The 11,680-nt window shown below is 48.7% G+C and overlaps 1 protein-coding gene across 1 annotated transcript; it reads left to right on the top strand.

Annotated features, from left to right (window-relative positions):
- Positions 1–5,937: 5,937 nt before the first annotated feature.
- LOC130584509 (transcription factor HES-5-like) lies at positions 5,938–7,549 on the top strand. The gene is made up of 3 exons (XM_057384525.1): positions 5,938–6,031; positions 6,183–6,363; positions 6,486–7,549. Exons 1-3 carry the CDS (start codon positions 5,969–5,971, stop codon positions 6,725–6,727), a joined length of 486 nt encoding a protein of 161 aa, XP_057240508.1. The 5' UTR covers positions 5,938–5,968; the 3' UTR covers positions 6,728–7,549.
- The last annotated feature ends 4,131 nt before the right edge of the window (positions 7,550–11,680 follow it).

An 11,680-nucleotide genomic window follows, 5' to 3' on the forward strand; every position in this document is an offset into this window, starting at 1 on the left:
AACTCCCCATCAGTCACCTCCCCTGTCCTGGCCAGTGAAGGGAACAGCCTGTCACTGACAATGCAGTGGGGACAGCAAACAGAAGCTGCTGGGTTCATGCACTTCCTTCATTGTTTGGTTTTGGGGACGTTTTTTGGGAGGAGGTGGCATTCAGCTCTTACCATGCGCTCTTACAGGGCTGCCAGCCTTTCAAATATCAAAATTTGGGCTTGGAGGAGCCAAAAAATACGCTAAGCATCACAGGGATGTAACAAAAGCAATTTGATGTTTCTAATAAAAATAAAAGCATTTTGATGGATTTTTTTTTTTTTTTACTGAGTATTGGATTTTGGATCGATAYAATTAATTTCCTCTCTTTATAGAATTATGAAGCTTGGATGTGAAGTCGTGCTGAAGGCCTTGAGTATTATGAATCTCCTGATAAAAGTCACAAGACTCAGCAAACAGTGCTGCCAAGCCTTTGGCAGGGAGCAGGTATCCTGCAGGGAGGATATTTCAGTGGAGCAGGTTGGGAATAGCAAATGTGGCTCCTGAGGTCTGGCCCCAGCAGYCACTTGCTGTCACTGATGGGAGGGAATGGTGTATCCGTGCCAGACAGGAGGGCAGGGACCTCTCCTCTGGCAGGAGCAGCAATTAATCCCATCTGCATGGGGCAGATATTTAATCACTCAGAGGCCAGCAAGGGCAGCRGTGGGAGATAAGAGCCACAGGCTTCCTGGGTGTCTCCTGAGTTTCATTTGATTGTCCCTACCTTGGGAAGTTTGTAACCTGAAGCTGACTCTCAATAGATTTCTCCCCTTCCCTTGAGCTCAGCCTGAGTTTTGGGGTGAGATTTGGGGTGAGTATTAGGGTATAAGCTCCCTTTCTGGTGCTTGACAGCCATCAGTCACCACCTGGAGCACAAGGGATGTGTGTCTGGGGAAAGTGTCCTGGGGCTCCTGTGAGGTCCTGCCCTGCCAGGCAGGTGGGTTTTGGAGACACCTTTGCCATGATCAGCTGGCAGCAGAATGAAGAGATGGTGTCTGATAAAAGCAAGAAGGGTTTTTCAGAAGGTGGATAACCTGGGCCKGAGCCAGGCGAAGGACTGGCGTGGGGGCACACACAAGGGCTGCCAGGCCATGGGCAGGGTTGGGTGCCCTCATGTCTATCCRCAGGGCAGGGCACGTTGTCAGATTTTCTTCTATTCCTTCAGGAATCTGTGTAATTCAGGGCATGCTGCATCCCYTCCCCTGAGGAGCTCCAAAACTGGGATAACCATACCTGCTGGGAAGCAGCTGAGCAGAATTCCATGGTGCTGACAGACAGACTTGYTCAGGGACTGAGCACAGCTGCAGGTCTGCAGGAGTATGAATAAGCAAATTAAAACTTAGTTTACTTTCTAGAGAGATGGAGTTATGTCCTGTTGAATACATCATTAAGTATTTCCTGATCGAGGATCTGAGTGCAACTTCCTTTCCAGTCATTTCATGAGCTTAGAAAAATTATATTAAATAACATTTTCAAACCCCACTGCTAAACTTGAGGGCAAAGGAGAACTTTGGTGTGTGCTTATCTGGGTGGTGCCTGTCTGCGAGTGTGGTCCAGCCTGGAAATCCAAATCCTCCCATAAGCAAAGGAGCTGGCTCCATTCAGAGATGCCAAAGCTAATTAAAACAAAAGTGTGTGCTGAGCATTTTTGCAAACCAGATGTCTCAAACAGCCTCTTGGCCATAGAAGCCTGCGACCTGTAGGCTGTTTGAAATCTTGAAATCTTGGTTTTCTCCTCTCAGCCTCATTTTCCCGCCTTTGTAAAACATTGCTAATAATACACCCTCACCCACAGAGGAGGTCGCTGAGAATTCATTAGCTGGTATTTGTAAAGCACTTTGAAAATGCAAAGCCAGTGCATTATTCCTACTCTTCTGGATGCTTTCCATGTTATTAAAATCAGGATTTCAGAAAGGCTTATCTGGGATCAAAACAGCATCCCAAACTTGAAAGGAAGCAAGACTGTTAAACCATCAACTGTCGCCTCCCCCTCCAGCCAGATGTTAAGCCCTAAAGAACTGAAGTGGCACAAGGAATTACTTTCCCAAGTTCCCCCAGCTGGGCTGACAGGCCTTGATCAATGGTTTTCTCCACGGTGAGGGCTATGCAGATGGTCTGCCCAGAGCAAGGTTTCTGTGGAGTACAAAGGGAAGTCAAACACCATTTCTAATTCAGCTTGTAGCATGGCACACTTCCTTTATCCTCTGCCTGAATGCCCTGAATGGGAGAGCGGTGTGGGAAACTGGAGAGAACTCCACACTCACCACGGCCGCGGGGCTCGGAGACACCCCTGTCCTCAAACCACATCTGCCTGTGACAGGCAGGGGGGAAAGGAGTGACAGATCAAAAAATCAGATTATAAAACCTGCATGGAGGGAAAGTAAAGCATCAGGAAAAGTGGAAAAAAGGGAAGGAAGCTGTGCAGGCAGACGGAAATTGCACCAGCCAAGCAGCAGGACAGGGAAGGACAGGGAGGAAATGCAGGGAAGGGTTAGGAGGAAATGCAGGGAAGGGTTAGGAGGAAATGCAGGGAAGGGTTAGGAGGAAATGACAGGGAAGGGCTGGGAGGAAATGACAGGGAAGGGAGCTGCAGAACAGAATCTTGTGCACCTACCAAGTCATTTGTCCCATTGGAGTTGGCAAAGGAGGGTTAGATCTGCTTTGAGACTTCTGAGCCACATCCCATTGCCTGTTTGATTTCCCAGTCTGTTCAATATGTCCTGTGAAACACAGCAATTCCTGTGAGCCATGGGGATATTGTGAGAGTTTTGTACTGCTCATGGGGAGCTGTGGAAGCTGAGCCCAGAAAACTCAGTCAGGTTTTATACCAGCAGTACCAGGGGAGTTAAAGAAATGGAAAACAACAGACCCAATTCTTGTTTTGGTATTTGGCAGACGAAAATTCAGATTTTCATTGGGTTTTGATAAATTCTACTGTAGGTGTAGAGGTAATTTGTATTTACAAGTTAACAGATTGGAAAATAGCTCCAGAGGTACGAAATCTGCASAGCAAATCCTGGAGTCCAAATTTTCTGTTGGCCTCAGTGGGGATCCCAGTAAGGCCCTTGGCATTGGACCCATTTCATTTTCCACCTCAGGATGTTCTTCAGGCCTCAGCACGAACTAAATATCCTCCATTTTCCTGCCATTCCTGCTCCTAGTTCATCTCTGCCCCTGCTCCCCTTTSTAAATGACTTACTAACATAAGGCTGTGGAAGTTTTCGTACTCTGGAGTTTCCCACACCATTCCTTAACCACATTCCCTCCTGTCACAAAGGAAGTGTGCCCGACTACAAACCACATTAGCAACGGTGCTTGGCTCTGCTTTGTGTTCAGTGGGAAACCCTGCTCCCAAAAGGCCATCTGGGCAGCACGGACYGGGAGGGAAGCAGTGGGAGCAGGGAGCATCTCTCCAAACTTGGGAAAGTGGCAGCATCCTTAAGGYTTTCTGAAGGGCTAACATCTGGCAGGGATTCTGGGGCAAGGTTGTTGGCTGCTGCCCTATTTCAAACATCTTGACCCAGTATTTTGGGATCCTAATGAACTTTTTGTCCAGYAGTGTGTCCAGTTTGGAATAGGAGATGTGTAATTCTAAATTTCTCCTCCTTAGTGTAAAGTTCATGGACTCTGTGAACTTTATAATAGGGAAGAAGTTTTGTTATCATTTTCTTTAGGATTTCCAGCCAAAGCAGAGGCTCTATTTTGGGTAATTGAGCATCTAATTTGAGTAACTCTTCCAACACGATCAATAATTGGCTAATTTTTCCCCTCAGAGATTGTGAAACCAAAGAGAAAATAAAAAGCTGTTTTAAATACATGTTTTTCTTTCAGATTCTTTAAAATCCATGTGTGACACAGAGCGAAGTAGTAGGAACCTCAGTAGATTTATCATTTAGGGGAGACTTTGCTACATTTACCTCCCAATAATACACTGAATATTRTAATTCTTATTATCACACACAGTTTAAATATGCAGGGCCTCCAGCATCTCTAGCAAAAGTGGAATGCCACAGAAGATCATTTTGCATTCAGCCTCAGGTGCAGGCTCTGGGTCAGTTTGGATGCTGGTGCACAGGAAATTCTGTGCACTGATGCCTTGACTGTGCCAGTGCGCAACCACTCCCAAGAGCAAGGAGGGTGAGGTTGGCATGACTATTCCCGTGGAATTAATGTAGTTTTTATCTGGGTATTGAGTGGGGAATAAGAGGAAAGCAGCAAGAGGAAAACAGCAATTGTCTCTAGCAAAACTGCCCTGCCCATCACGGGACTGGCACTTTTCTTCTTTGTGCGCTCATTTAACGAACTGGAGAAATGGGTCCCATCTCCGGAGCTTCTGTTTCAGGAAATCTCCCCGAGAGGGATGAGCAGAGGGCAAGATTGGTTTCAGAGGTGGCATTACATGGGCTCAGAGATAATCCACAGGCTTTGAGGAGAACATGTGAAACGGTGTCACAAAAGCTTTCCCACAACTTGACATAAAAGACCCGGAGCTCAACAGCTGCTGCTCTGTGCCGAGAGAAGGGAGCCCATTCAGGGCAGCACAATAGGGATGGAAAAGCAGAGCCTGGAAGAGGTCATTGAAGCCTTACCTGGTGCTGCAGTAATGAGCTGCAGTGAGAGAGAGAAATGGGTGCCTGTGCTCTGGGTGTGGGTGTGCTCACATTAAAGGCYGTGTGCGACCACACGCACACAGTAATGTAAAGGTGAGCACACCTACACATATATTAATGCTATTTATACAGCTGGTATTTATTTACTTACTACAGTAAGAGCTCCCCGAACATAAGCCCTGACATTTCTTGATGGATAAATTGCTGGCAGATCTGGTTCAAGTTTTCCAGCAGGAATCCSTGGCTGTGATTTTATCAGAGACTGTCAGCTCGCCCAGCTGCAGGCACCTCCTGAGCACAGGCTGTGCATGCAACACAGAAACTGACCCAGGGGAGAATAATGAGGAATCAGAAATTTGATTTTTAATAAGTTTATATGGATATAAATGTCTTCTGCACCCAGTTTTCCTTTGTGTATAGACTAAATGAAAATAATTAGAATAAAATACCTTTTGGGAAGGAAGTGAGAAGCAGCACAYWATACTGAACKSATYCCAAAACAYTCCCAAGACCCTTCTCCACAAGTAKTTATCTTGCAGGTATTTGGAAACAGAAAGTGTTTATGACTTGGTTTGAGAGTTTTCTAAAGAGCTGCATAAAGAACCGGGGGAAGGGAACAACGATCAAAACAAAAAATGTTTGCAATCATTTTGTGTGCTAAAAAGGAAACATTTTTATTTACAGTAACTCAAAGTGGGAAAGGCGTTTTCTGTTTCTCGTGGGCAAAACTGGTGTCAGTCGCCTGTGGGAAAGCCACAAGCGGCTCGCTGTGGAAACCAGGTGAGGATTTGAGGAATTTCTGGACGCCGGGAGCTGCTCGTGTGTGCGTGTGCCTTGTGCCTGCTCCAGCGTGTGCCTCGGCGCGTTCCCGGGAGCAGCGCAGCATTCCCGCCATCGGCAGCTGACCCCCTCCTTCCTCCTCCTCCTCCTCCTCCTCCTCCTTCCTCCCGCTTGTGAACCCCGGGCTGCCCCTGGAATGCTATTGATCCGCGGCATTAGTCAGCAGCCTTTCCCATTGAAGGGCAGCTCTTTCCCAGCTCCTGACACGTAACTCTGATCCCAGCCTTTCAGGGAGCACACACTCCCCACCTGCTCATCTGGGAGAAGGTCATTATCCGCGGGCTATTCACTGGCACTGGAGCATGCAAGAATAGCTGCTTCTCCCATTGTGCTGCCCATGGCCCGGATTGGCTGGCGAGTGTGGGAAACGCCACCGAGCCGCAGACCCACACACTCGGCCCRAGCTCGGATAGTATAAATATCGGGCACAGGCAGCTTCCAGCAGCACGTTTCTCCTGGATTCCACTCCAAGACCTCTCTGCTCAGGACAGATGGCTCCCAGCACGGTTTTCTTGGAGCCCGACAACCTGCTGACACCAAAGGAGAAAAACAAAGTAAGTGCAGGCACAGCACAGCGGAGCAGTTTACACCAGCTGAGACCTTGCCTCAAGCTGTTTAGGACAGTGACTGGGCAACAAACAGCCCTGCAKAATGTCAGGGAGAGGATCCTTTATTAACAGGTCTCTTTTCCTTTGCTTTTTACAGCTGAGGAAGCCGGTGGTGGAGAAAATGCGCCGGGACCGGATTAACAGCAGCATTGAGCAGYTGAAAATGCTGCTGGAGAAGGAGTTCCAGAGGCACCAGCCTAACTCCAAGCTGGAGAAAGCTGACATCCTGGAGATGACTGTCAGCTACCTGAAGCAGCAGAGCCAGCTGCAGATGAAGAGTAAGTATTGAGTTTTCTTTCAGTCTCCATTTTACTGCAAATCTGTGACTGTTTTATGAATCTTGTGCAGTGAACAACTCCTCTAAACTATTCTTTCTTCCCTCTTTTCTTCCCTTCTCCAGCTGCAGGGTCCTTCCATAAAAGCTCCCAATTTGACTTCAGAGAGGGCTACTCCAGGTGTTTGCAAGAAGCTTTCCATTTCCTCTCTCTCCACAAAGTCCGAACTGAAACTCAGACCAAACTTTTAAGCCACTTCCAGAAGAGCCAGTCAGCTGCTCCAGAGGTCTCCTTCTCCCCAGGGAACGCCGGTGCCCTGAAGCAAGTGTCTCCAAAGGACAGCACCCCTCTCTGGAGGCCCTGGTAGTCGGGGGAGTCCTCGCTGCAGCGACCTGTGACAGTCCAGAGGAAGGATCTGACTGCATCTGATAGTCCAGCTCTGATCCTCTCTCSTGTAGGGGATTTTATTTCCCCCTGTATTTTATTTATGTATGAGAGAATGCCATGCTTTTGACTTTTTTTTTGAGATCCTGGGGCAAGAGTTGAGGCGTTCTGTTTAGTGTTGGAGCTGTGTAGGCACTGCTACAGTGCTGCCCAGGCAGGGGCAAYGTCTTCAGAATGAAGGAGGGTGTTTGTAAATGTTACAGTTGTGATGGACAGGGATTGCTGTAGGAGATTTTCTCTAATATCCCCGGTAAGAGCCATCAGCTTTGCTCCGGCTTGACTGGCGACTCTGGTTGGCTCAGTCACTCCGGAGGATAAATTTATTCCCTTTGGTTCATGCACACCTGGTTAAAATAATTTTCTCTCAGTTTGCTTGTCAGTTGTGCAGCATTAAAAAACTGGTTTGGTTTTGGTTTGGATTTCTCCCCCATGGCCCTTTCGTAGCCCTGTATATACAGTGTGAGGGATGAGCAGGAGCTAGGAAATTATGTGGAATATTTCTACTATCTGATGCTTTTTTCAATTTAGAAAAAGAGTATGTTATTGCTTTATGTTAAAGAAAAGTAGTAGGTAACAGGCTTGATTTGTCAATGTTATACATTCTGGGTGTAAGCTATGCTTTTTTTAGCATTTTCATTATAATAATGATTTTTATCTGTATTGAGTGGTTGAATTCCTGGTGGATGGTGTTTCTCCCAGTGCTGGGACTGCCCTATGGCTCATCTGCATACTGTGTATGCGTCTCTGTGTGTGTAGAGAGCAATAAAATGCATTTGTGTGCAACTTCTGTGTGGGTCTCTCCATCCCAGGGATGTGCAGCTGCTCGCAGCCTTGAGAAAGGTGAATGTCCTGAAGAAATGTTTTTTTTTTTTGTAAAGATCAAGAAGTCCCGTTCATGTTTACTCTATATATTCTTGTGACTCCCACCACGTGAATCACCCCGAACCATGAGAAGTGTTCCTGTCACACAGATTCCCTCACAATTCTATCAAGCATTTCCTCAGTCGTTGCCTCTCCTATCCCCAAACCCCTCACCTGAGCAGGAATTCTTGTACCTGCCCAGAATCTGAGTCCTCCTTCCTCACCATTTATTCACAAACTTGGCCCCTAAGCCAGGCTTTGAGGGGTTTGTACCAGGATTTGAGGGAGTGGTTTTTTACCAGGATTTGAGGGCTTGGTTTGCCAGGTTTAGAGGGGAGGGTTTGTGCCAGGTTTAGAGGGATTTGTACCAGGATTTGAGGGGTTGTTTTTTAACAGGATTCGAGGTCTTGGCTTCCCACAATTTGAGGGGTTTGTCAGGTTTTGAGGGGGTAGCCACGATTTAAGGGGTTTGTCAGGCTTTGAGGGGTTTTCCGTAATTTGAGGGGCTTGTCAGGCTTTGAGGGGTTTGTCAGGTTTWGAGGGGCTTGTCAGACTTTGAAAGGTTTGTCAGGTTTTGAGGAGTTTGACACAATTGGAGGAGTTTGTCATGTTTTGAAGGGTTTGTCAGGTTTTGAGGGGTTTGACACGATTTGAGGGGCTTGTCAGGCTTTGAGGGGTTGGTTTTCCAGGATTTGAGGGGTTTGACACAATTTGAAGAGTTTGTCAGGGCTTGAAGGGTTGGTTTGCCTGGATTTGAAGGGTTTCTCAGGCTTTGAGGGGYTGCTTTGGCACAATTTGAGGTATTTTACTGACTTTGGGCACAGCTCTCTCCCTCCCAAAGCCTCCCCTCGGCAGAAAGTGCGGGAAGCGCTGAGGGAGCCCGAGCCACACAGCCCGGCGGCTYCYCCTTCCCATYYCCTTCCCATTTCCTTCCTCCATGCCTTCTTCTGCTTATGTTTTGGCGTCCTGCGGGGACCCCTGCCGGGGCACCATGAGGATGGAGAGCGGGGCAGGGGAGAGGCCAGGAATCGTGAGGGAACGGCCTCAGGGGCCGTGAGAGACCCGCCTGAGGGCGTGAGGGACCCGCCCCGGTGGCTGTAAGGCACTCGCCTGAGGGGCCGTGAGGGATCCGCCCCGGTGACTATGAAGGACCCGCCTGAGGGACCGTGAGGGAATCGCCCCGGTGGCCCTGAGGGACCCTCCCCGGTGGCTATGAGGGACCCGCCTGAGGGCGTGAGGGATCCGCCTTAGGGTGTGTGGGACCCGCCCCGGTGGCCCTGAGGGACCCGCCTGAGGGGCCGTGAAGGAATCGCGCCCCGGTGGCCCTGAGGGATCCGCCTGAGGGCGTGAGGGACCCGTCCCGGTGGCGTGAGGGACCCGCCTGAGGGACCGTGAGGGAATCGCCTCGGTGGCCCTGAGGGACCCTCCCCGGTGGCTATGAGGGACCCGCCTGAGGGCGTGAGGGATCCGCCTTAGGGTGTGTGGGACCCGCCCCGGTGGCCCTGAGGGACCCGCCTGAGGGGCCGTGAAGGAATCGCGCCCCGGTGGCCCTGAGGGATCCGCCTGAGGGTGTGTGGGACCCGCCCCGGTGTCTATGAGGACCCGCCTGAGGGACCGTGAGGCACCCGCCCCGGTGGCCCTGAGGGATCCGCCTCAATGGCCCTGAGGGATCCGCCTGAGGGCGTGAGGGACCCGCCCCGGTGGCTGTAAAGGGACTTGCCTCACAGACCGCGAGGGGAAACAGCCTCGGTTGCCGTGAGGGGAAACCTCCAGGGGTCATGAGGGACTGGCCTCAGGGATCCGGTTCTTGCAGTGTAACCTGGCCGTTGTGTTGCCCTGAAGTTTTCACCATGGTGTCGGTCACACAGGTGGAGTGCTGGCTGTGAACTGGGCTGTGCTACATGGGCACTGAGTGTAATGTGGCCAAGAACACTTTACGCTTTTTCCCTGTGTGCAAAGGCAGAAGTGTGTGAGCTGCTGCCTGTGTTGAAAGGTCTCTGCAGGAATCACTGGGTCAGTTCTGACTAGCTGAACTCTCCTTAGCCAGAGGCACAGAGAGTAATCCTGTGAGTTCTCCCTTCTAGGCACAAAAAACGAGGACAATGTGTGTGAAGTTTGCCCTCCTGGAACCTCTTCCACAGCCTACATGTCTGAGASCTGCACTCCACTGCCCTGTGGAGCAGCTCGGACTCCTTTATGGGTGAGTGAGGCTGTTGGGTCTGCATTGTGGTCTCTTCCAAACAGCAGCATCCTCTTTCCAGTGAGGCACCGAGTGTGGAATCCTGTCCCTATGTCCCACGCTTACTTGGGAGCAGCTTAACTCCACTCCTTTGTAAGCTCATTGACATGATGGATTTAGCCTTCAGCCTTTCATCCAAAATTGTCCYTGCACTGGAGGCTCTCAGGTGGGTCTAGCAGAGCTGGATCTGCAGCCATGGAGAGCAGAACACTCTTGGTACCTGGGTTTCAGCTGACACACCCCTTAGCTAGAGTAGAACAGCTGACAGCTTGCTTCTGCGGAAAAACATTTTGCATTTAAAAAGCATTAAAGCGAAGAGGTAAGAGCCAGCTCCCACTTGGATAACTCACCAAGTCAGAAAGACCTTTGGGTGGTGTGATGTGGAAAACAGGGCAACAGTTCCACTGGAAGGTTGTAACACCACAATTACTTTTCTCACATCAGACATGAGGAGCCGGACCCTTCCCCAGCTCTACCTGTGACAGTAATCAYAGCCATCCTTAGCCATGATCCTGCTGGCTGGTGCATCTGCCCTCACACATCTGGCAAAGGAGGAGAAGGACAAGTTATGTGCCYCAGAAGTATGAAGAACACGACTGTAATGAGGTAGTTTTGTAATAATATCCTGAAGAATGGCCTTTGTTCTTCWGCTGAAATTTCCCCTCACTGCTTGTTGGTGGGACTGTTTCCTTTCCTTTGCAGCAGTGCCCGAGTCAGAGATGAGTATCTCTCTATTTTTTTGGGTAATACATTAAGATCTGATTTGAGAGTGGCCCAACAGTGGTTCTTACTCTTAAAAGAGAGAAGAAAAAGCCTGGCTATTAGTGSTGGAAAGAGCAGGATTTGCTGATAAAAGCTGATAAAAGCTGACTGTTCATACTCTGTGTTTCCCTTTGACGTGTCATAAAGCATGAACAGCACGGGCAGGCTTTGATGTTAATGAGGAGAAAGGGGATCAAACAACAGCTCCTGTGCAGGAAGTTGGTGCCGACCCCAAAGAAACCAGGCCTGAATTGGATATTGTTTGAACTGTGGCAGACAATGAGGATGGTTAAAAAACCAAAGCACAACCTCTTTTTTTTTCCTAAATCATCATGAAGAGAAAGGCAGCTTGAAAATGAAAAGGAGGGTTTGCAAAGGAGTTAATGAAATAGCCCAGTGGCATCTTGTGAAGCATCAAAGTCTSAAATAGCTGAGTGATCAAGGCACTGGGGGTGTCATCAGAGGCTGGAAAGCTCTTCCCTTTTACATCCCCTTCAGGAGCAGTGGGCTGTGTGGAATGCTTGGACTTTTCTTCTTCCTCCATGGACAGTTGACACTTGGTATGCATTAATTATTCCACTATTGCTTGGTGGTGGGAAAAACGGTCTCTTTTTTTTTTTCCATTTTAAACATTCCATGTATTTAATAGACAACACAATTTCCAAATGCATTTTTGTAGAGATTTTTTAGTTTTTAGGAGTTAGGAAGATATTGCTGGGGAAAGGAATTGTGCACGTCAAGAACCATGTGGCTTTTAGTAAAGGAAGTTAATATCCTCTGTGTCCACTGTGTCTAAAAATAAAGTTTTTACTCATGGAAACACATTCTCCCTGTGAAAGATCACCCCTGGTCCTGCTGAAGGGAAGACTCTGAGTTGTGTGGCTGTTGGCTTTATCGTAAGGAAAAAGATTATTCTGGATGAGCATCCTGGTGGATGTTTTTAAGAAAGGATTTGGTGAGGATAGAGACGCTGTTTTGGATTTTTAAAAAATTGATGATGGCTTATTCTTGTTG

Source organism: Malurus melanocephalus, unplaced genomic scaffold (assembly GCF_030028575.1).
Source record: "Malurus melanocephalus ecotype Western Australia unplaced genomic scaffold, MMel_1.1 scaffold_714, whole genome shotgun sequence".
Classification (NCBI taxonomy): domain Eukaryota; kingdom Metazoa; phylum Chordata; class Aves; order Passeriformes; family Maluridae; genus Malurus; species Malurus melanocephalus.